At 57.6% G+C, this 20,071-nt stretch overlaps 1 protein-coding gene across 1 annotated transcript in view; it reads right to left on the bottom strand.

Annotated features, from left to right (window-relative positions):
* Nucleotides 1–20,071, bottom strand: part of SRCIN1 (SRC kinase signaling inhibitor 1) — a 66,503-nt gene extending 46,432 nt beyond the window's left edge. Inside the window, 2 exon segments of the mRNA XM_054593719.1 lie at nt 11,177–11,239; nt 19,948–20,071. Of these exon segments, the coding sequence (XP_054449694.1) occupies nt 11,177–11,239; nt 19,948–20,071 (187 nt within the window).

Here is a 20,071-nt window from a genome sequence, read left to right as displayed (position 1 = left end):
AGGCACAGATGCTTGGGAAGAGGGCGACATTGTTATTTGTTCCACCAATTCCAAATTCCACGTTTATTTATGAGCCTGATTTATTTTTATCCTCCACTGCCTTCTTTTACATGAGATCACTGTAACTCATGATGAGAATTAAGATTCCCTAAGTTTTAGTGACACCGTCTGGTAAGCCATCAAGCCCATCCCCACCTGGCATATTTACCCAGATGTCACCATTTACTCTGGCTGCCGATGGGCAATGTTCACACATGACATCATCTTCAAAGGAAGAGAATGTAGAGAAGAAGGGGGAGGGAGAGGGAAGGGAGGGAGGGAGGGGAGAAAGTAGAGGGAAGAGCGAAGCTACAAGCTACTGGAGAGAGAAAAGGATTCTGGGGGCCCTGTTGTGAGGACCCCAAGCAGCTCAGGATCTGGAGTTCAGGTCCCTGTCTCCTGCTCCCTGGAAATCGGGAGGCTGGCCAGGGTCCCTCCCTCGGGGAGCTGAGAGGCCTCACAGGTGTGCATCCCGATCCATTGCCTGGGCAGGGGTGGGGGCTAGGCCCTCGCTCAGGAAGCCCACAGGGCCTGACTAGATCCAGTAAGGCCCGCAGGCAGAGCAAAGGGAGGGGTGTGTGGAGGTGGCTGCTGGGAGGGTGGGGGGCCTGGCTCAGACCCCACAGTGCCTTCCCCAAACACACACACCTGCAGCTCAAGGCTCCCCCAGTCCCACTGTCTGCAGTCAAAGTAAAAGGAGCCCAAATCACCCAGGAGGAGCCCCGAGGCGACTGCCACCATTTATTGTGCCTGACAACTTCATCCTGCTGGGTGCCCGCTGCAGTCATGAAGTATACAGTGCTGGGAGGTCAGAGACCAAAGGCCAAAGGTCAAGACTGGCAGAGGCTCTGGACGCCTAGATCAGGCGAGGGGATCATCCCTTGCCCCACCCACTGTGAAGGAATGGGCCTCTCTGTCTTGGGTGCCCCTGGTTCTGCGCTCCTTGTGTGCCCCCGCCCCTCCTTCCCTGTGTCTGTCTGTGGGTCCTTGGAGCGGAAGCCCATGTGTGTCTGTTTTCTAAAACTATCTTTTCCACCCCATACCACAGCCACCAAAGTCATTTTCCGGGCAATTGCCTTTCTGTAAACATTCCTGTGTAATATCCCCCCAAAGTGCTAATGCCCAGCACCCTGTTGAGTCTCCCTGTCACTCTAGCCAGAGCCTCAGAAGTGGGGGTGGGCTGTAGGGGGAAGGGCAATCAGAAAGGAAGAGGCAGCTGGACTGAGAATTAGGGACAGGGATTCATGTGCAGCTCCTGGCACAGAGGGGGTGCCAAGAACCCCATGCCTGCCCCCCATGTGTCCACATTCCCCACCAACCCAGCACCACCTCCCCCGAATGCCGGCCACCTCTGGAGAGCCTGTCTGGGCTGCAAGGGAAGACGGAGAGGGCGGACGCGGTGGGGGGGGAAGCCACGGGAGGGGGGCCCAGGAGGAAAGGGAGCGGACTTAAAAGCATGGAGGAGATGGTTAGACAATAAAGGTGACTTCCTGGTGACTGACAGCAGCAACACTAAGGAGGCAGGGGCAAGGCCAGGGAAGCAGTTGTCACTGGATCCCCAGGGAAGGCCAGAACCGCTCTCCCCCGCCCCCCGCCAGGTGTGAGAGGGAGGACAGAGAAATGGAAAGAGGCCAGATGGAAGCATTTCCCTGAGAGAGACCCCTGCCCGGGTGCTGCGGGGCGGGGGGAAGGCAGGCAAGGCAAAAGGGCGTCAGAAGCAGGGTGATCCTTGGCTGGTGACTCACATGATGCCCCCTCCCCAGAACCCAGCACCAATCTGCAGAGCCACCGTGAAGGGCCTGATGGGGTGCTGATTCTCCTCGTAGTACAGCAAGGGAAACTGAGGATCAGGGCGGCTGGGTGACTGGGCGGAGATGGGGAAGAAGGCGACTAAGACTGTGGCCTATGACCCTCTGGTCTCTCCCACCCTGATGCCCAGGGAGCCCTGCTACGCCCAACCCCAGGGAAGCCGGACACCTAGGCTCGGGTGGGTTGTGGGGCTGGCACAACAGAGCCCAGCGGGGGCTCGGACGCAGGGGAGAATGCAGGGCACTGCCAGTCACAGCCTCACGCAGGCAGAAAAATACAAACCAATTTGCACAGATTTAAAACCCACAGAAGGCCACTTAGTTGGTAAACGAGTTGGAATCTAATTAAAGGACGTTGTCAGGGCTGGGGGAGGGAGGGCTCACCTGCCTAGGAGAAGCTGTTACATGGAGGGGGGCGGCGGGGAAGCAGGTAGGGAGGAGGGCTGGGTCTCCCCAGCTCCCAGCAGAGCTTCTGGGGCTTTCCCTAGGGAGAGAGGGTTAGAGGGGGCGGCGCTGTTGAGTGCCCTGGGGGTGGGGTGGACACTGCCCCAGCCAGATGCTGCCTCAGACAGCATTTCCTTCTCACCCACCCCGGGGCGACTCCTCCTGCTGATTCTGTCCTCTTGCTCAGAGGGGGCACCCCCGGGGCAGGGCCCCTTCCCTCAAACTGGGCGCCTCCCAGGGCAGAGCCCCTGCTCCCCCCATCGGACTAGGGGCTTGCCTAGGACAGAGGCTTGTGTGCTCCGCAGGCTGGACTGTCACTAAGGGCAGGGCCTGTGCCTCCTCTCTCAGGGGCCACAAGGTAAGGGCCCTGTTTCCCTCATTCTGTGGGAAGTCCCCTCAGGCCGGGGCCCCCATGATGACAGAGGTACCACTCCAACCAGACTGGGGTCTTGCAGGGCAGACCTGGGAGGGGTGCGGAGACGCACAGGCCAGGTCAGGAGCGGGGCCTGGCCTCAGGACCATCTCCGCCAGCGCCCCTGGCTCTGTACGGCTGTGCAGTCCCTGCTGCCCCTATCCCCCGCTCCCCGGTCCCCAGGACACACAGCACAGCAGCCCTCTGACACTCAGCTCTCGGATCTGAAGCAGGGGAGAGTGATGTCTCAAGACGGTTCTGCTCACCTGTTTCTCCATCTTGAAAACCACGCCCCACTCTCTCTCCAGCTAAACGCCTTTCACAGGGAGGAAGCCTAGAGCAGAGCAAACCTCTCCGGGTCCCACAGGGGCGGGAGGCAGAGCCAGAAACAGAACCCAGGTGTCCTGGCACCCAGGGACGAGGATTTTTCCACCCCACTAGGCCACTTCCCAGAAAGCAATCGCCAAGGGAGCCCCTCAGGCGGCAGGGCCCCCGGAGAGCATAGACTAACAACCCCCACAGGAAGAATCAGCAGTGAGGTGGAAAATATGCCACAGGCCCTTGGGCCCCAAAGAAAGTGGAGCTGTGGGTCACAGCCCAGCCACACCTCCAGGTGCCCACCCCAGCCAGAGGGAAGCTCATCACTCAGAAACTAGGGTCCATATGTGGTATCCTGACTCCCCTCCTTGCAAAAAAGCCAACAAGCTAGCCCCTTGGCCAGAATTTCAGAGAGACAATCCTCCCTCTTCTCCCGGCACACCATACCCCCAACCAAGCAAAGCTATGGCGTTACCAAAAATCACTGAATGGGGGATGAGAAAGCTCTGTTCAAACCCAGCTCTGCCACTGACGAGTGCTTCAGTCCTCTCATTTGTATTTGTTTTTGTTTTTGCTTTTCAACGCTAGTAACACTCAGACAGGCACACAGACCGTACACTGCCCTAAGGCACTGGCCCAGGGAGTGTGGACAGCTCCTTCCTGAACCATCCGGTTGCCTGATTTCCTTTCACTCCACTGTCAGAACTTTTTCAGGCCCAAAACTGTAGGGTTTTGATTTTTAGCGACTAACGGAGATCTGGCTAATTGGCTTCCCTGAGAAGGGAGGGTTGGAGACCCAGAGGGGAGCGGGTGGGACCCTAAAGTCTGAAGCCTTTGCTGGGAAAGCTGGAAGCGGCTCTGGCATGCGCCCACACGGCGCCGCATTAACAGGCTCACTCCCGCATGGTATCTCCACCATCACACACCCAGGGAAGGTGTCCTGTCAGCTGCACATCTCCTTGGAGAGACAGCAGAGAGGAACACAGGCCCGGAGAAACAAAAGGCGCAAACACAAAGGGGCGGGGAGAGGGAGGTAGGCACCCCTGCTCCCAGCCGTGCCACGGCTCCAAGGAGGCTGCCAGGGAAACTTCTCTCCCAAGGGGCGCTCCAGACGCAGGGTGCCAAGGCCAGGGCAGTGGGCGTGGGCAAGGGACCTTTACCGTGCCCCAAAAGTCTGTCCAAAGGGAGGAATCTTGTTCGCATGAGGAGACACCGCAATCTGTCGGAAGTGAGAGGTAGAGACCCCATCCATGGCCCAGCCCCACCGCAGGCAGGTGCCATCAGTGCCCGGGAATCACCCAGGGCTCCTCAATGTCGGACAGAAGCCTCCCCCTGGCCAGACCCCTTCACAGCCTCCTCAGTGACACCATCCCTGACGGAGGCAGGCTCTCTCTAGGAGGTCTTTTCTCTGCCAGCCCCCAGACAGCTCCCTCCACCACCAGAATGACCAGGGTCCTGCTGCCTCCAGATTCCAAGCACATGCTCAGTTGCCCGGGTACTCAGGCACATACTTCTGCTCGCTCACACCTGTATCGTCGCATTTGGACACAGTCGCACAGGCCCACATGCCCAGCACATGCTCACCTACACACACACAGTCACAAACCGCCTCACCTGCACCCCCCACCGGCATCTACACGCAGAGGGGCACACCTGGGCCCCGGGCAGGACTGCGGTTACCGCACAGACGCCACCCTCACTTGCCACTCTGCCATCTTAGATGCCACAAGGACAGACAGGGAGCTGTGCCCACGCACACATGTCATGTATATTTTAGACCCCCTGAGAGACTGCAGTGCGCATGGGGGCCCCGTCCAGCGCCAGGTCAGTGCATCTCCAGCTTGCAGCACATGGCAGTAGGGACACCATTTGCCTATCCGGAGCCCAGCTGCACCTTCCCAGGAAGGCGACTTCCTCAGCCCCGCTCCTACTTTGTCAACTTCAGAGCTTCCTTGCAGAATGGCTTATATTCTGTCTTGAAATAAGTGGATGGGCCTAGTGACCACAAGGCCACACCATTCTGACCAATGGTCAACAACAAGGCAACGCCAAGGACTGAGATGCTCCTCTCGGGCCTCGGCACCCAGCCCGTGTTCTGCCTCTGCGGGGGCTCAGCCTCCTCCGCCGGAGCCAGGGACCGAGAGCCTTCGACTTGCTTCCACCTGCCACCGCGGGATGAAACACCGGGCTCGGTGCTCTCATGTGTTAATTATTCTAGGGCTCAGCGAGCCAACCAAGGGTGCAGGATGTCAAAGTTAGTACCATGAGAGACTGGACGAAGCAGGAGGAAGGGAGCCTGGAGTTCAGAGGAGGCAGGAGACGCAGCGAGTTTTCTGCCAGCCACTGGGTCCAGACTGACCTGGAAAGCCTGACCAGATACCAGGGGCATCTGTGAGAAGCTCTCCCTGTTGTCCAGCCAGAACCTTCCCAGGATCTGGGAAGGTGGAGCACAGGCCGGGGAAATAAACAGTCTCCCCTTACATCTACCTGCATAAGACCCGAGCTGCCCCTCGCCCCGCCCCAGGCATGGCGGTCTACAGGAGCTCTTACAGCCAGCATCATTGACTTCTCAGTCACCTTGGGTGGTTGCTCCCCCCAATTCTACAGGTGAGGAAGCAGAGCTTCAGGAAGGGGTGACTTGTCCAAGGTTAGGGTTGAACCTGATCTCGACTGCAGGGGTTCTCAGCCCAGATCCCCCTTCTTTCCCTGCGCCCTGCTGCTTCTGAGGAAGGTGCTGGTTCTGCCTCCCAGGCATCCCTGAGTCTTCATCCAAGCCATCGGGCCAGAGCCCCTTGCATCTCCTCAGTCTAGCCAGCTCCCTGAGAAGGGGCGCTCCCACAGCCCCCTTCCCCAGAGAAGCCGGAGACCCTCAACTCGTCCTCTTCAAGGTCTGGAAGAGCCAAAGGGGCTCTTCCTCGGGGCACTGCTGAGAAGCCAGAGGAGGGACAGGGAGCGGAGCTGCCCCAGGGCCACCGCGGCCCAGGTGGAAACAGTGGGGCGGTGGGCGGGGGGACAGAGTTGCACAGTCCTGAAAGAACCCCTGGGAATCCACTTCTCCCCAGCCTTCTTCTCACGCCTTAGCTGGGTACAGAGTCTCCCCCGCCTCCGCCCCAGGCTCTGCCAAGGCAGGAGAACTGCAAGTCCTCCCTGCTTCGGGGACGCCATGCCTCCAGGGCTTAGACACCTCCAAGAACAGGGACCTCATTACGTCCATCTTGTGGGGCTCCCGCTTCCTTACCGTGACCCAGAGTCTGTGTCCATGGCTCTCTCAGAGACCCAGGGACACAACTCCTCCCTTTGGAGGAGGACAGAGGGTCCTGAACCCAAATGCTCTTTCCGGAGCCCAACACCTCAGGCCATTCTTTGTGTGGCCTGGCTCCTGCCCCCCTCCCCAGCCACCTGCACTGCCCTCTGTGGGGTGAGCCCCCTGTTGTCACCACCCCTCTCAGCTGGTGACCTTCAGAACTACTCCAACGGTCCGGATGAGGTCTAAGCAGTCCAAAGGACCACTTTCTGCTTCGTCCTCAGCAGCCCTCCTCCTGCCTCCGGCCTAAGGGCCAGGGAAAGAAGTGCCCAGGGCATAGGCAGCCCTGCTCTGGGACCGCAGCATCCCCTCCTCACCCCCTGCTCCTCGCTCTCAGGCCGCCCCTGACCTCAGGCCTCAGGGGCCGCCTGGGCTCCCCCTGCCTGGGACGGTGACTCTGCTGGCAAGGTCAGCTGAACCTGCCTGCTCCTTCCAGGCACTGCCATCCGCCCTCGGTGCTAACCTTGCTAAAGCGATTCAAAGATTCAAGGAGTCTGCTCTAGGTCTTAGCCCCTTCCTAACAGCTGTGGCCCTCACAGCCCCAGCAAGGCAGGTCCGAGCTCCAGGCACCGAAGGGTGTGTCCAGCAGTCTGAGCGGGCAGGCTGCTCGGCCTATAATTCTCTGGTTCGCGGCCTGAGGCCCTGGGAGGCCCTGTCCAGCAGCCAGAAATCTCAGGGGTATAGCCCAGCCACACTTTGAATACTGGAAAACCACAGCCCACAAGATAGGATCTGATGCGTATTAACCACACCGTGCTTCCTCCCTGCCAGCCTACTTCCTTCTCCCCAGTGCTGACCCTGCCCTGCGGCCGGAGGGCCCCAGGCATGGAATGAGAGGCTCCCGCACTCCTAGCTCTTTCCCTGACTCTGCCCTGTGTCTGTATCCCATGCTCGCACAGTGGCTAATTTTGGCATCTCATCAGACAGTAATTACGGGGGAATCAGCAGCACTGTTATCTCTGCAGCACGGCACCTGTCGCCACGCTGCCATCCCCCTTCTGCTGGGATGGGACCGGATGCCGGGGGAGGGGGGTGCACTGGAAGGAGGGGTGCTCCTCCCTCCCTGCCTCTGTGGCCTTCATCTCCTTCAACCCCTCCGACCCACAAGGCTGCCGTGCATGTCAGCCGTGAGGCCTCTAGCCTCCCTGTTGCCCAGGGTGGGCACCGAATGCACGTGTCGTGTGTCCCATGTACACACACCCATGACCAAACAGAGCGGGAAGGACACAGCAAGCCAAGGCTCAAACCTTGCCTTGGCCACTTCCCACACAGGTGACCCTGAGCAAGTCATTTCACTTCTCTGGCCGTCAGGTTCCTCAACAGCAAAATGGGAGAAGTGGTGCTGCTTTAGGAAAATGGGAAGAAATACATGTGCAAAGTATCCAGCGCAGTGCGTGGCACATGTATGATCATGTATTCACTCAGAAAACAAATAGTACACCTATACGACGTGCTGGGCACTCTGAGGATGCCGAGATAAATTAATCACAGTTTAGTAACTGTCACGTTCGGGCCAAACTGAGACACAGGCATTTTGTTTGGCTGGTGGCACTTTTGTTATGTTCTCTTTCGATTTTAATGCCTTTAAGGGGCACGTGCGCTCTTCTCCTCACCACAGTCCCCACCACCCCCTATTGTCCTCATCGGCTGCTTCCCCACGTCCTGCCCTGAAGGCACCGAGTTTGCTGCCCACAGGAGTGAACGTGGACCAGTAGGCTGTCGCGTCCAGAACCAGCGTCCACGAGAGATGTGACCGTGCTGTGGGGGCTCAGAGGGGCCGGTCAGAGGGGGTCAGGGCGGGGCGCTTCAGGGAGGCGCTGGCGAAGGGAGGGGCAGGAATGGGAGGTGACAAAAGGGGGTGCTCCCGGAAGAAGAATCACGGAAGCAAAGGCTCACAGAGGGAAAGGCCAGGCCTCCAGGGAGCGGATGGAGACAAAGTTGTCTCAGGATGTCCTTTCTGGTGTTAGATCTCCAGGCCCCAGGCTTCAGCACCTCCCGCTTCTCCAGAACCTTCCAGAATGCTTTCCTAGGTGGTCTTATTGGTAGAGCTATGATATATGATCACCTCCTCTTGTCTCACAACCAAGAGGCTGTCACAGCTAAGCCACTGAGTCATTCCCCATGGGTCTTTTTCCCTGGGCGGGATGGAACTCTGCTAGAACCCAAAGGAGATCTGCCAGTGGGAGCTCTCTAAAGTCCAGTCCCCTTCCCCAGCTCCCAGTCTCCACAGGGACTAACCAGGAACGGGGTTGGGGGAGGAAAATGGAGATGAACCTCAGAGTTACTGTATTTTGCTGTGTATAATGTGCACCCACGTTTCTGTGTGTATTACACACGGGACTGCTAACCCGTGGCATGTAATCATTATACCCATGTATAATGTGCACCTTTGTTTTTCCCCCCAAAATTTGGGTAAAATAGTGTGCATTATACATGGCCAAATACAGTAATTTTCAGTGACATGAACCAGAAGGGAATCCTACTTGTAGGCGCTCTGAAGTGAGGCAAAGGTGCACCACTCCACATACAGCATGAGGAACTGAGGCTAGACCCAAGAAAGGTGGAGGGCGTAAGGCCAAACGGAAGGAGGAGGAGGGGCTGAGGCTGCCAGGATGGACTCTCTGTGCAACCTTGAGCATGTTATTTAACCTCTCTGATCTGTCTTCTCCCCCGAAATGTGACAAGATCATCAAGTTCACAGGACAGTTTTGAGGATAAAATGAATGAACACATGGACAGAGCTTAATGTAGCATATATGGCTCATACATTAGGGGTCATTAGTATTTGTATTATTATCAGGGATGACTTTTCCCCCCAAACTCAGCACCAAGTAAATGAGGCCCCGACCCCTTGCCAGCCTCTACACCCTGCCCCCGGCTTCCTTCTCTCTTAGAGCCCCCCAGGAGCTCAGAGGTCTCTTCTCACTGCAACCAGAGTTCAACCTTGAGGGCCTGGCCCCACTGTGTCCACCCCCACGGGTGCCTCCCCTCCCCCACTCCAGGCATCATTCTAACAATCCTTCACGGCGCTTTCCCCAAATCCACCCACGTCTCACTCCACTCTCAGTTTTAAGGCAGAGTGGGGTTGCTCCCCCTCTTTACTGATATAGAAAGTTAGTCTTGAGAGGTATTGAGCTCCCTGCCTCTGGAAGTATTCTTCAGTCCTCCCCATTCTCTGCCCCTGAGCACACTTCTGGGGTCCTTTGCTGTTTGTGTGGGGAAGGCAGAGGCAGCCTTGAAGACCAGAACAGGGCAGAGGGGAAGGACTGTGGTCTCTAGTCACCCCTGCCTTCTCCTGGCAGCCGCGGAGGATGGGAGAGGGAAGAGAACAGTACCGTAGATCTTTTAGGAAAACGGTAATTTTAATTAAGAGGCAGACAAATGAGCGCTCTGCATTTTGTCTTGGAGCAAAGTTATTAAAAAGCCATCAAGGCAGCAGCAGCCACAGTGGCAAAGAGAGCTGCCTCCCCAGGCTGCCTGCCCGGATTGGGGCCAGAGCATCCTTCAGGGAGCTGGAGAAGGGCCAGAGCGAGCAGAGGCCCAACCCGTCAGGCTGGGACTCCGCAGCCCCTCCCCCAAGGTGGGGGCAGGGGCGGGCCCCGGACAGTACCCAGGGCACAGCCTGCCCATCCCCAGGACGGGGCAGGGGCAGGGAGCGGGGACAGAAAGGGAGCCCGCAGCTGGACAGCCCCTGCTGGGGGGCAGGCTCTGGACCAGCCACTGCTTTTCTTTTACTCCTAACAACGTGCTCGGCAGGTGTTCCTGCATCATCTTACGAGCAAGAACACAGAGGCTCAGAAAGGGAAAGTGGCTTGTCCTCGGCCACGCAGCCGGGAAACAGCGTAAATGAGGTTTGGAGCCCAGGTCGGGCCGACTCTCAAGTCAGAACCCCAGTTGCTGGTCCTGGGCACAGAATCGGAGGTGGGCCCCTGAGGCCCGCTGAAGTGGCCTCAGCCCTGGCCCGACAATGCTTCCCGTAGTCCCCAGGGTCCCCAGGGACTCAGGGGGCTTTGGCCGCTGCCTGCCTGGAGGGGCGCACTGCGAGAGGGATGTCTTTGAGTCAAGGGTCACTCTACAAGGACATAAAGTACAGAGCAGCTGCCAGCAGAAAGGGCAGTGACGGATAGGGACATCAGTGGACAGAGAGTCATAGCCCTGGGATGCGCAGGGACTCGACAGTCAGCCGGCCGGCCGGGCCGCAGCCCCAGGCCACAGCGGGTGGGCTCAGACAGCCCCTTAAGCTCTATTGACTCAGCTGTCCTGGTCACTGTTGGACTCTGAGCCTAGCCCAGCGACTGGCACAGAGGAGGTATTCAATAAATCTTTTTTGAATGAATGAGTGGATGCATAAATGAAGAAATGAACAAACGACTGAATAAATGAAATGAGATCTCAGGTTTGCAAGTGTCTAGTAACAAAGCTGTCCTGAGGCCGGATGTGGTCCCATCTTCTCCCATCCCCCACCTTCTTGCCATGGCTGGATCATGGGCTTCTCTCCCCCCATGAGAAGGGTCCCCTTCCCCAAGGCCACCAGTCCCCTCAGCAGAAGGCTCCTGTCTCCTGTACCCTCCCCAGTTACATAGAAGCTTTGCCGCCAGCACACATGTACATGCACACGGGCTTGCACACACGCACTGCCTCACATGCACACCCATGCAGACAGACACATTCTCTGCCAGGCAAGGTGCCCTCCCCAGAGTCAGGTCTCTGCTGTTCCCTCCCCTGGCAAAGGTCTGGGCCCACCAGGGATGGCCCCCTCCCCCACTTCTGGCCCTCTAGGCTGGGGGGGCCTCTGGTTGAGGAGCAGCGGGAGTGGGATGGTGGGGGAGGCCTCCCTCCTGGCTTACCAACCTGGAGACTTTAAACAGAGGGAGCAGAGTCCTGGAGGCTTCCCTCCCGCTGCACGCTGGAGCCCTGGGTGAGGGACAGGAAAGGAGGAAAGTCGTGAATGAATGCCCAGAGCTGGGGAAGAGGAGCTGGAGAGAGGAACGGGCTGGGGCAGGGCTCCCAAAGTGGGCTGGACAGGCAGGGGCCTTGGGCCAGGGGGCGGAGGGGACAGGGACAGCAAGGCAGAGCCTTAGGAGCTGTCCATTGGGCAGTCGCTGGGGGCTGGGGGACAGGCAGGATAGCCATTGGGTGTTGGAGGAAGAACAGGGACTGAAGGGGCAGAGACACTGGTGGGAGACAGACAGGAGGACAGACAGCAGGACAACACAGAAAACATGGGGTCCCCCGAATGAGGTCCCCAGGACAGACAGCTTATGAGTCTGGTTCCCTTCCCAGAAACGGGGCAGACTCTCTCCTGGGGTGCCCACACAAGATCCTAAATGACAGCTCCTTGGAGGGCTCGTTTGCCTCCCAAACCGACACCATCCCCTCCTGGCAGGTGGGTGAGTTCTGAGTCCAAGGGGGCTGCCATCATTGCTCTGCTGACAACCCTCTCCCAGTCCAAGGACCCCATTTACCCTGATTGGCTCCTAACCCAGAGGAAGGTCCCCCTCCCCTGACTGTGACAGAGGAAACACATTTCACACCCAACAGCATTCACACACTTGCACTGTGATAGGGGCTGTGAGGGAAAATGGCACCCCCGCCCCAAATTGCCCGCAGCCCTGCATCTCACTCCTGCCCTACACTCACCCACCCCTCAAACTGCCAGGACAGGCCCCGCCCCGCCCCTGCAACTGTCCCTTATGGCTGCCTCCTTCTTGCCCTGCAGGGAAGCCCTTCTAACTGCTCTCTCTCCCCCTCGGGCTGCAATAGTCACCCTTCATCCGGCGTTTCACTCTCTGTGATTTCAGTTGCCCACAGTCAACTGTGGCCCAAAAATATTCCATGGAAAATTCCAGAAATACACAATGTATGAGTTTTAAATTGTGAGCCATCCAAAGTAGCGTGATGAAATCTCGCACCTTCCTGCTCCATCCCACCTAAGACGTGAATCATCCCTTTTTCCAGTTTTCCTGCTGTCCCAGCGGTTAGTAGCCGTCTCAGTTATTAGATCCGCTGTCACCGTATCACAGCGCTTGTGCTCGAGTAACCCTTATGTTCCTTAATAATGACTCCAAAGTCATTCACATAACTTTATTACAGTATATTGCTCTACTTTATCTTAGTTATTATGGGTAATCTTTTACTGTGACTAATTATAAATTGAACTTTATCATAGGTATGTATAAGTAGGAAAAAACATAATATATATAGGATGCGGTACTATCCGAAGTCTCAGGCATCCACTGGGGGGTCTTGGATGTATCCCCCATAGACGAGGGGGGACTACTATCTGTCTACTGCCTTTCATCCTGGGGCATGCAGCATTAAGGCCGCTCCTGCCTGGAGACACCGTGGCCTGGCGCCCTCTTGGGCACTACCCTCGCTTGGCTGGCTCAGACCCATCCATACGCACGTCACGTCTGCCTGCGAGTGTGCGCAGAGCCCCTGCCAATCTCATGGTTCCCGTTTTCTCTCTGATTATCCAAGACGCAGGCATCCCAGGGAGAAGCAACTGTCGTATCCAGATGTTGGGACGTTGACTGGGGAGGAAACCAAGGGTGCCCACTAACATGCCTAGCCCCAGGGGGCTTCCTGGAGGAGGCAGTTGGTTGGGTGGTGGGGCACAGACAGAAGGCCACAGGGCGGGGGAGTGAAGACTCAGGAGGGCCAGCTTCCTTTTCACCACCAGCCTGAAGTGGCCGTGCCGGGAGCCCAGCCCCAGATAGGCTGAGATCTAAAACCCAAATCTGGGTTTTAGAAAAGGCGAAAGAGTTCTTCTCACGTAAGCCCCTTCCTCCAGGAAGATTGGTCTCCCATTCAATCATTCAGTTGGCTAGAGAAGAGGATGATGAAGGCGAAGAAGTTACTACTTATCGAAGGTTTACGATGTGCCAGGAACTCAGCTTGTATTACTTCATTTAATCCTGGTACCCACCCAGTGAAGAAACTGCTGTCATCTGTCCCAACTTATAGACGACATTCAGAGAGGTGAAGTATTTGCTCAAAATCACAGAGTAAGTCGGTGCTGGAATGCCAGCCCAGATCCCTCCGACTCCAGAACCTGAGCCCTTGACCACTGAGCAAAATGGCCTCCTATCCATTCTCCCCAGTCTTGGCTATTTCCCATTCCGTGCCCTCTGTTCCAGTTCTGCCTAAAGTCTAACCTCTTTCCATCCCATGTTCCAGTATAAACTATTTCTTAAGGACAACAAGTAAAAGAGAAGGCTTTGCTTCAGTATGTTTCTCTCTCATCCTCGGGTTGGGAGGCAAAAAATTCTAACCCTGAGTTGCTGATGGACCAGGGACAGGGGGAGGGAGGTGGGCTGTTGGGTTCAGGAGAAGTGGGTCCAGGATTTCCCGAGCTTCATCCTTACGTGACTCTGGTTCTCTCCAGGAGCCTCCTTCCTGCTTCTCCGCCTCCAGCACGGAAGGGGCTCAGGAAGCCCCTCAAGGGCCTTCTTGTTTTAACATCCAGAAATCCCCGGAGCCCCCAGGCCATGCAGAGCCTGAAAAGTCCAGGTCCCTCACTTTCAACTTAGGAGGCTGGGACAAGAATGGGGATTCATCAGGCCTGCCTGGTCACGGGGTGGGGACAGATAGGCACAGGACAGCCCCAGAGAGCAGGCCGGAGGCTGTGCAAGGCTGCAAGGGCTTCTATGAACCTCCAAATGCCTCCCAATGAGCTGGAATCGTTAATTCTTCCCCAATGAGGCAGATGTCGGTGCCTGGGGTGATGCTACAGATGCCTCCTGTGGCTGCAATTATCACACATTCTGGGGGTGTGTGGAACACCCCCCTCTGCCTCCTGTGCTCTGTACAAACCTCTCTAGCTAGGGCCTCTCTGAGGGGTCTCTGGGTCTGGTGCCCCCCTTGCATGCGCTTGGGTCCGGGTCTCTAGCATCCTCTGTGGCTGAAGTGGAAAAGAAGCCAGCGTCCAGGCCTGAGGGTATTTCCAGAGGTGTGGAAGGCAGGCATGTGAAAACCCAACTCCTTCCCAGTCTTACTCCACACCGGGACGTGCAGGCAGCTGGGCCAAGGGGCTGAGGCTGCCCGGAATCCAGGAGAGGTTGTCCTGGAGATGAGCCACCAGCTGAAGGTGGCTCGCTAGAATAAAACACGGACTGGATTATAGCCCCTGGCTGGAATGGAGTGCGGCAAGGTAGTTCTGCAGGGGCGGGAGGAAAAGGAGTTTATGATTCAGATGATAGCTGAATCCTATAGCCGCTCCTTTATCTTTCCTCCAGGCTGAGAGGACAGATTTAAAAAAGGTATGCCTTAGGAACAGGATGGACTCTGTAAGGGGTGTGTGTGTGTGTGTGTGTGTGTGTGTGTGTGTGTGCGCGCGTGCCCGCATGCCAGTATTCTCTTGGGCCAAATCTCTGTTTTTCCTGGCTTAGCTGGAGCTGGGAAATATTCTTCCCCATCCTCCATGTGGACAGGCATGTATTATCTCAGCGGAGAGGCAGTGGTAGAACCTGTGGCAGGTGGAAGGGGGCTTAGAGATTCTCTAGTTCCACCCTCTCTTCTCACACCAACGATACTGAAGACCAGAGGGGGAACTAACTTGCCCCAGGTCACACAGCAGCAGAGAAGGTAGGCAAGCTGACACCAGTCCAATGCTTTCTCTTTACACTGTCCTTCACTCTCTGCCCTGGGGGATGGAAGAATGACTTGCTAGTCCCCTTCTTTTCCACAGCAGCTCTGAACCCCTCTCGCACAGCCCCCTGCACTCTGCCAACCACAGCAGTCACGAGAAGTTCAACTGGACCTGCCAAGCTCCTGAGGCCATCTCAACAGCCATGCCAACCAGCCCCCTGCCCCTAACCTACTCATGCCTATACGCACCTACCACTGAGGTAAAAGACGTAAAGAAAACACCATCGGAGCCCTCACCCCGGAGCGGCCACCCTTCACGCGGCCGCCCTCTGCACACCACCGCCCCCTGCACACCACCACCCCACGGGGAGGCTTTCCTTCCTATCTAACCTCTATTCCTTCTGCTGCAGCGTGGGCCTGCTTTCTCTCAAGCTGTCCTGTGCAGATAGGGGGAGGGGGAGAAGAACAGGTTTCCCGGCCTCCAAACCCGCTGTCTGCCCAGCAGCCGAGAGGATGGGGGCAGGGTGCACCAGGAGGGCTGGGCCCCGAGCCCAGTGGGTGCGTGGGGCAGGAGGGGCGTGGTGGGGGAACGACCGACCGCCCGCGTGTGGGAGAAACCACGCTTCTGGGAATGGCCCTTCCAACCCCTCATCCCCTGTAAAATCCTAAACCTCGGAGTTCCTGAGTGTTTATTATGTGTCAGGCAATGGGCTGGACATTTTCATCTATTATTTCATTTCATTTTCACAATTCCATGGTCAGAAACTAATCCTCCTCTGGGACAGTCCCTCCCCAAGAGTAAATCTAACCTTGATCCTTCTTGCTGCACTTTCTCAGGCCCAGTTCTCCTTGGTGGAGGAGGGCATTTTTGCTTATCTTCAGAAATCCCCACCATTTCTCAGGGGCCCCACGTTATATCCTCCAGGTGCCAACCTTTACCCGTCTTGCCCCAAGTGATGGCCGTTGTAGGAGTGAAGGGAACTGAGGCAGGGACAGGGGCTGGGATCGGGGTGCTGGCCTTTGCCAGGCATAGACAGAGCACATACCAGGCGGTGGGTGTGGGGAGGCCCTGGGGGCAGTCCTCACGAGCTCAGGCTGGGCCAGTGGTGGCGGGGGCAGAGCTGAGGACAGTAGGTTCTCCCCAATGAGGTCTGTGACCTTTGTAGGGGGCATGGGACCTCACCCTTAGTGTGGTGACTAGGCAGGGCCCAGAGATGGAGAGATCTAGTTCCCTCTCAGTGACCATCTCCCAGGTGCAAGTTCCAAACCACACATACCCGAAGCCCTGGGGGCTGAGCAGGAGTGGGCAGGGGCACAAGGCGTAGGACTCGCCCCGGGCTGTGGGTGGGGGCCAAAGCCAGAGGAGGAACTCCTAAGTCAGGTTCAGCTCTGGGAATCCGGAGGGCCCTCAGGCCTGCAGGTGCAGGAGGGAGGCACCCAAGCCCCTCCGCCGGCTTCATGGGGTTCCACACACCCTATGGTAGCCATGGGCAACTTTAGTGGATTTACACACCACTTGGCTTCCCCGTTTGGACCTTTTGGAGCAAAAGGGATGAGGGCAGGGGTCCCTGTCACTGGGGCTTTCCCCCATCCTGGCTTCAGCAGGGTTGGAACGTGGGGGAGGGGCAGGCTCACCTCTCCAGGGAATACTCAGGCCTCAGCTTCCACCCTTTGGGAGATTCATGCGGGGAAAGCATGGGCCAATGGGCAAAGGGAATGGGAATGGTGGGTGGGACTCAGGTCCCTGTGGGTGGCACCCTCCCCCTTCAAGCAGACATCATTAATATATGCAAAGCATATGCAAATCATCCAGAAGAGAGACACAACATGGGTGGAATGTCAGAAGAGACCTTGGAGATGATCCAGCCCACACCTCCTCCTTTCACAGGTGAGGAAAAGAGGCTCCACTAGGAAGGGACTTGCTCAAGGTCATTTGGACATTTGGGCACTGAGGAGGAGACTCATGAGGTCCTTTATTCAGTCCAGTGCTCTTTCCATGACTATCTTGTCTTCCTATGGGGGGTTTCCAAGATGGCAAAGTGGGTACAGGGCTTAGATGGGGTTCCAGGAAGACCTATCAGAACCCCCACCTTTCTACCTCGGAGCCTGGAGATGGGGTAGTGAGTGCGGGGGAGGCGGGGGGGGGGGGGGGGGGAGCAGTGGGCGGTGATGGCTGGGACGGTGGGCGGAGGGGACGGTGGGCGGAGGGGCCGGAGGCCGGAGGCATTGTTTTCCGGCAGCCCAAGCAGCAGTGGAAGGCAGCAGAGCTGGAGTGGCTGAAGCCCAATGTCAGGGCAAGGTGCCCGCTGTGGTGCGGGGAGAGGAGCGACGCCCTGACTGCCAGCGCACGTCTGAGTGCTCAGCCGCTCTTGACCACCGCCGGACCCTGATGACTATGGCACCTGCCAGACCATAATAAACTCAGGCCCACCCCTTCCTGGGCTGTGGCTGCCCTCCTCCCCCCTCCTCCCACCTTGGCTTCTCAACCTTCCAGACAGTCCTAGAAAGCAGGACCTAGGCTGGGGAAAGGAAGACAGACAGATGGGAGGGGGCAGCCAGAAAGAGAAAAGAGGAGACTGAGGAGCGGAGGGGGAGACAACGGGGAGAGAGCGGGGAGAGAGCAGGGAGAGAGCATGAAAGGCAGAGCGGGAGAAACAGGGGCAGAGGGAGGGGAGGTCACGAGGAAGGGAGGCTGAGGGGCAGAGGGGCAGAGGGGCACAGAGAGGGGAGGGTGCTCCGGAACTGAGGAACTGCAGGACAAAGCTGGAGCCTGCATACGGGGCACAGGAACCCCACCGAGGCCTGGGGCTGTCTGGCAGGAGTTGGGGACCATGCCCCTGCCCCTCTGCCCACCTCCCCAGCAGCTCCCCCGGCTGCCAGGAAATCAGCCCTCCCTCTCTCCCTCCCTCCCTCCCTCGGGGCAAGCTAGCCGCTTCCTAACCAAATCCAAAGCCTTCATCTCCGCTTTTCAGAGCTGGGAATGAAAGAAAGGGAAGCCAGCGCGGCCCTCAAACCCGCTGACGGCCAGATTTTTATTATCTTTGCTCGAATGGGCCCTAGGAAGTCAACAAGGGAATCTTCAAAGAACCTCGCAGTGGCTCCCTGAAGCCAGCACCTGCACTGGCCCACCCGCAGCAGGCAGCCCGGGCTCAGGGACACAAGCTGTCCCTCAACTCCCACCAAACCCAGAGACCGGACCTGAGGCCGCCAGGGGCTTTGCTCTCAGCCCCCCGTGCCTAGACAGGGGCCACTTGGCCAGGCAGCCAGGCTCTAAGGCCAGACCCAGGGCTGCTGGGCCTCAGAGGCAGCCTCTGTCCCTCTCTGGGTCTTGAGGACACAAATGAAGGAAGAAATAAGATCTCCTTGCCAGGGCTTGGAGGAGATAAGTGCTTGGGATTCCTCGAAAGAAGAGCTTTAGTGGCAAGCCCTGGATTCTTCCCCCACTTCCCTCCTCTGAATCCTCTGCCTGCCCCACACCCACAGGCGCCCTCCATTGCCTCCTGACTCCCCTTTGCCAAACCCTCCCAACCACAGCTGCCCTCCATTCCTGAGCCTCAGGCCCACAACTCAGGAAGATCCGAAAACTTCAGCTCGCTCCAGTCAAATCCTCAACCCCATCTGCCTTCTTTCTTCCGAGACCTAACCTGGAATGGGGGTGGGGCTAAAACAGACCTGGTGCTTCAAAACATCCTCTGCCTCCTAAACTTGGGCCTTGCCAGAGAAAGCCAAGGTTGACACTGGGCAGATGGCAGCCATGCCACCCCCCACCCCAACTCGGCCAGCTCTGACCACATCATTGAGATCGATGCCCAAAGCTAAAGAAGGAATCAATGGTTCTAATTAAACCCTTTTTCCGGGGTGGGTCACTGGCCAGAGAGAGAAAAAGAGAAAGAGCATCTGAGACTTTGCATCCCAGTACCCAACGCTGTTCCCTGTACATCTTTAAGAAACCTTCAGCCCAGCAGGAGTCAGGTCATGAAGACCCCAGAAGCCCCACATGAGGCAACAAGGCAAGCAGAAAGCCTGGAGTGGGGGCAGGTCTCATTCCCAGGGACCCTTCCCCTAGGAGAGCTCCCCCTCACCACTCACACTGCCTGAGGACCACAGTTGCTTCTTCCAGATCCCCAGAGCACGTGGGGGGACCCAGGTCTCCATCCCAGCCCCGAGGGTCATCACGGTAACCGGCCATCGTGGTAAGGGCGGAAGAAGCAGGGCTACGGGGGCACTGGACAAAGACCCTCTTGTCCCCAAGACGGGGTGGCAGGAAGCCAGAGCAAAGCCTTTACACTCGCTGCCAGCAGTGCCTGGGTGCCAGGCAGTCTGGGTTGGGGTCTTGGAACCCCCTCCCTTACGCCCATAGCCCTCACCCCCACCCCTTGCTTTCACAGCAGCCCATCAGCGCAGTCTCTGCCCCAACAACTCTCAGCTTGCCCGGAGCCCTCCTTCCTGGGTGAATGTCGGACCCTGACACTTGCCCACAGTGGCCCCAACACCAACCAGAAGCAGCAAAAACCCTCACACGTAAACCATAACTGCTCTCCACATACACACAAACGCACAGCCTCGCCAGAAACCACCACCATCACAGCTGCCACCAATAATGACAGAGCCTCATTATTTTCACAGTGACAGTCTCTATCAAATGCATCATCAGTTCTTTAAGATCAGCAACAGAGATACGGAGGGGAATGAGGGAAACTGAGGCACAGAGACAGCAAAGCAGCTGGCTCAAGGTCACCCAGGCCAAGATATCCAGAATTCCACCCCCCAAAAGGGCTCAAACCCCAAATCAAGAAACATTCAGACCCACGAGCCTGGAAGTCTGGTCAGCTACCCCTCCATTCCCAGCCTTCATCTGTTTCGCAACACAACAGTAGCTCCAGCTTCTTCTGAAAGGCTTCATCCAGGAACCCTCAGCTCAGGGAACCCACTTCCCTCAAAGTTGAGGGCTGCAAGACCTGGTTTCATAGTATTTGGAGAGAGGGAAAGGCAGTCCAGGATCCCCTCCTTGCACAATCCCTGTTCCTGCTCACCTGGCTCCCTTCGGCCCCCAGGGTCCTTCGGTCCAGCCTCCTCTCTGGGAGATCGGGAACTGCCCTCCGCTGTCCTCTCCCACCAGGCCAGGGCAAAGCGCCGGAGGCACTGCCAGGGCTGCAT

Source organism: Pteronotus mesoamericanus, unplaced genomic scaffold (assembly GCF_021234165.1).
Source record: "Pteronotus mesoamericanus isolate MK-2021 breed Mesoamerican mustached bat unplaced genomic scaffold, CSHL_Meso_final scaffold_476, whole genome shotgun sequence".
Lineage (NCBI taxonomy): Eukaryota > Metazoa > Chordata > Mammalia > Chiroptera > Mormoopidae > Pteronotus > Pteronotus mesoamericanus.
This window is presented reverse-complemented; position numbering and strand designations above follow the sequence as displayed.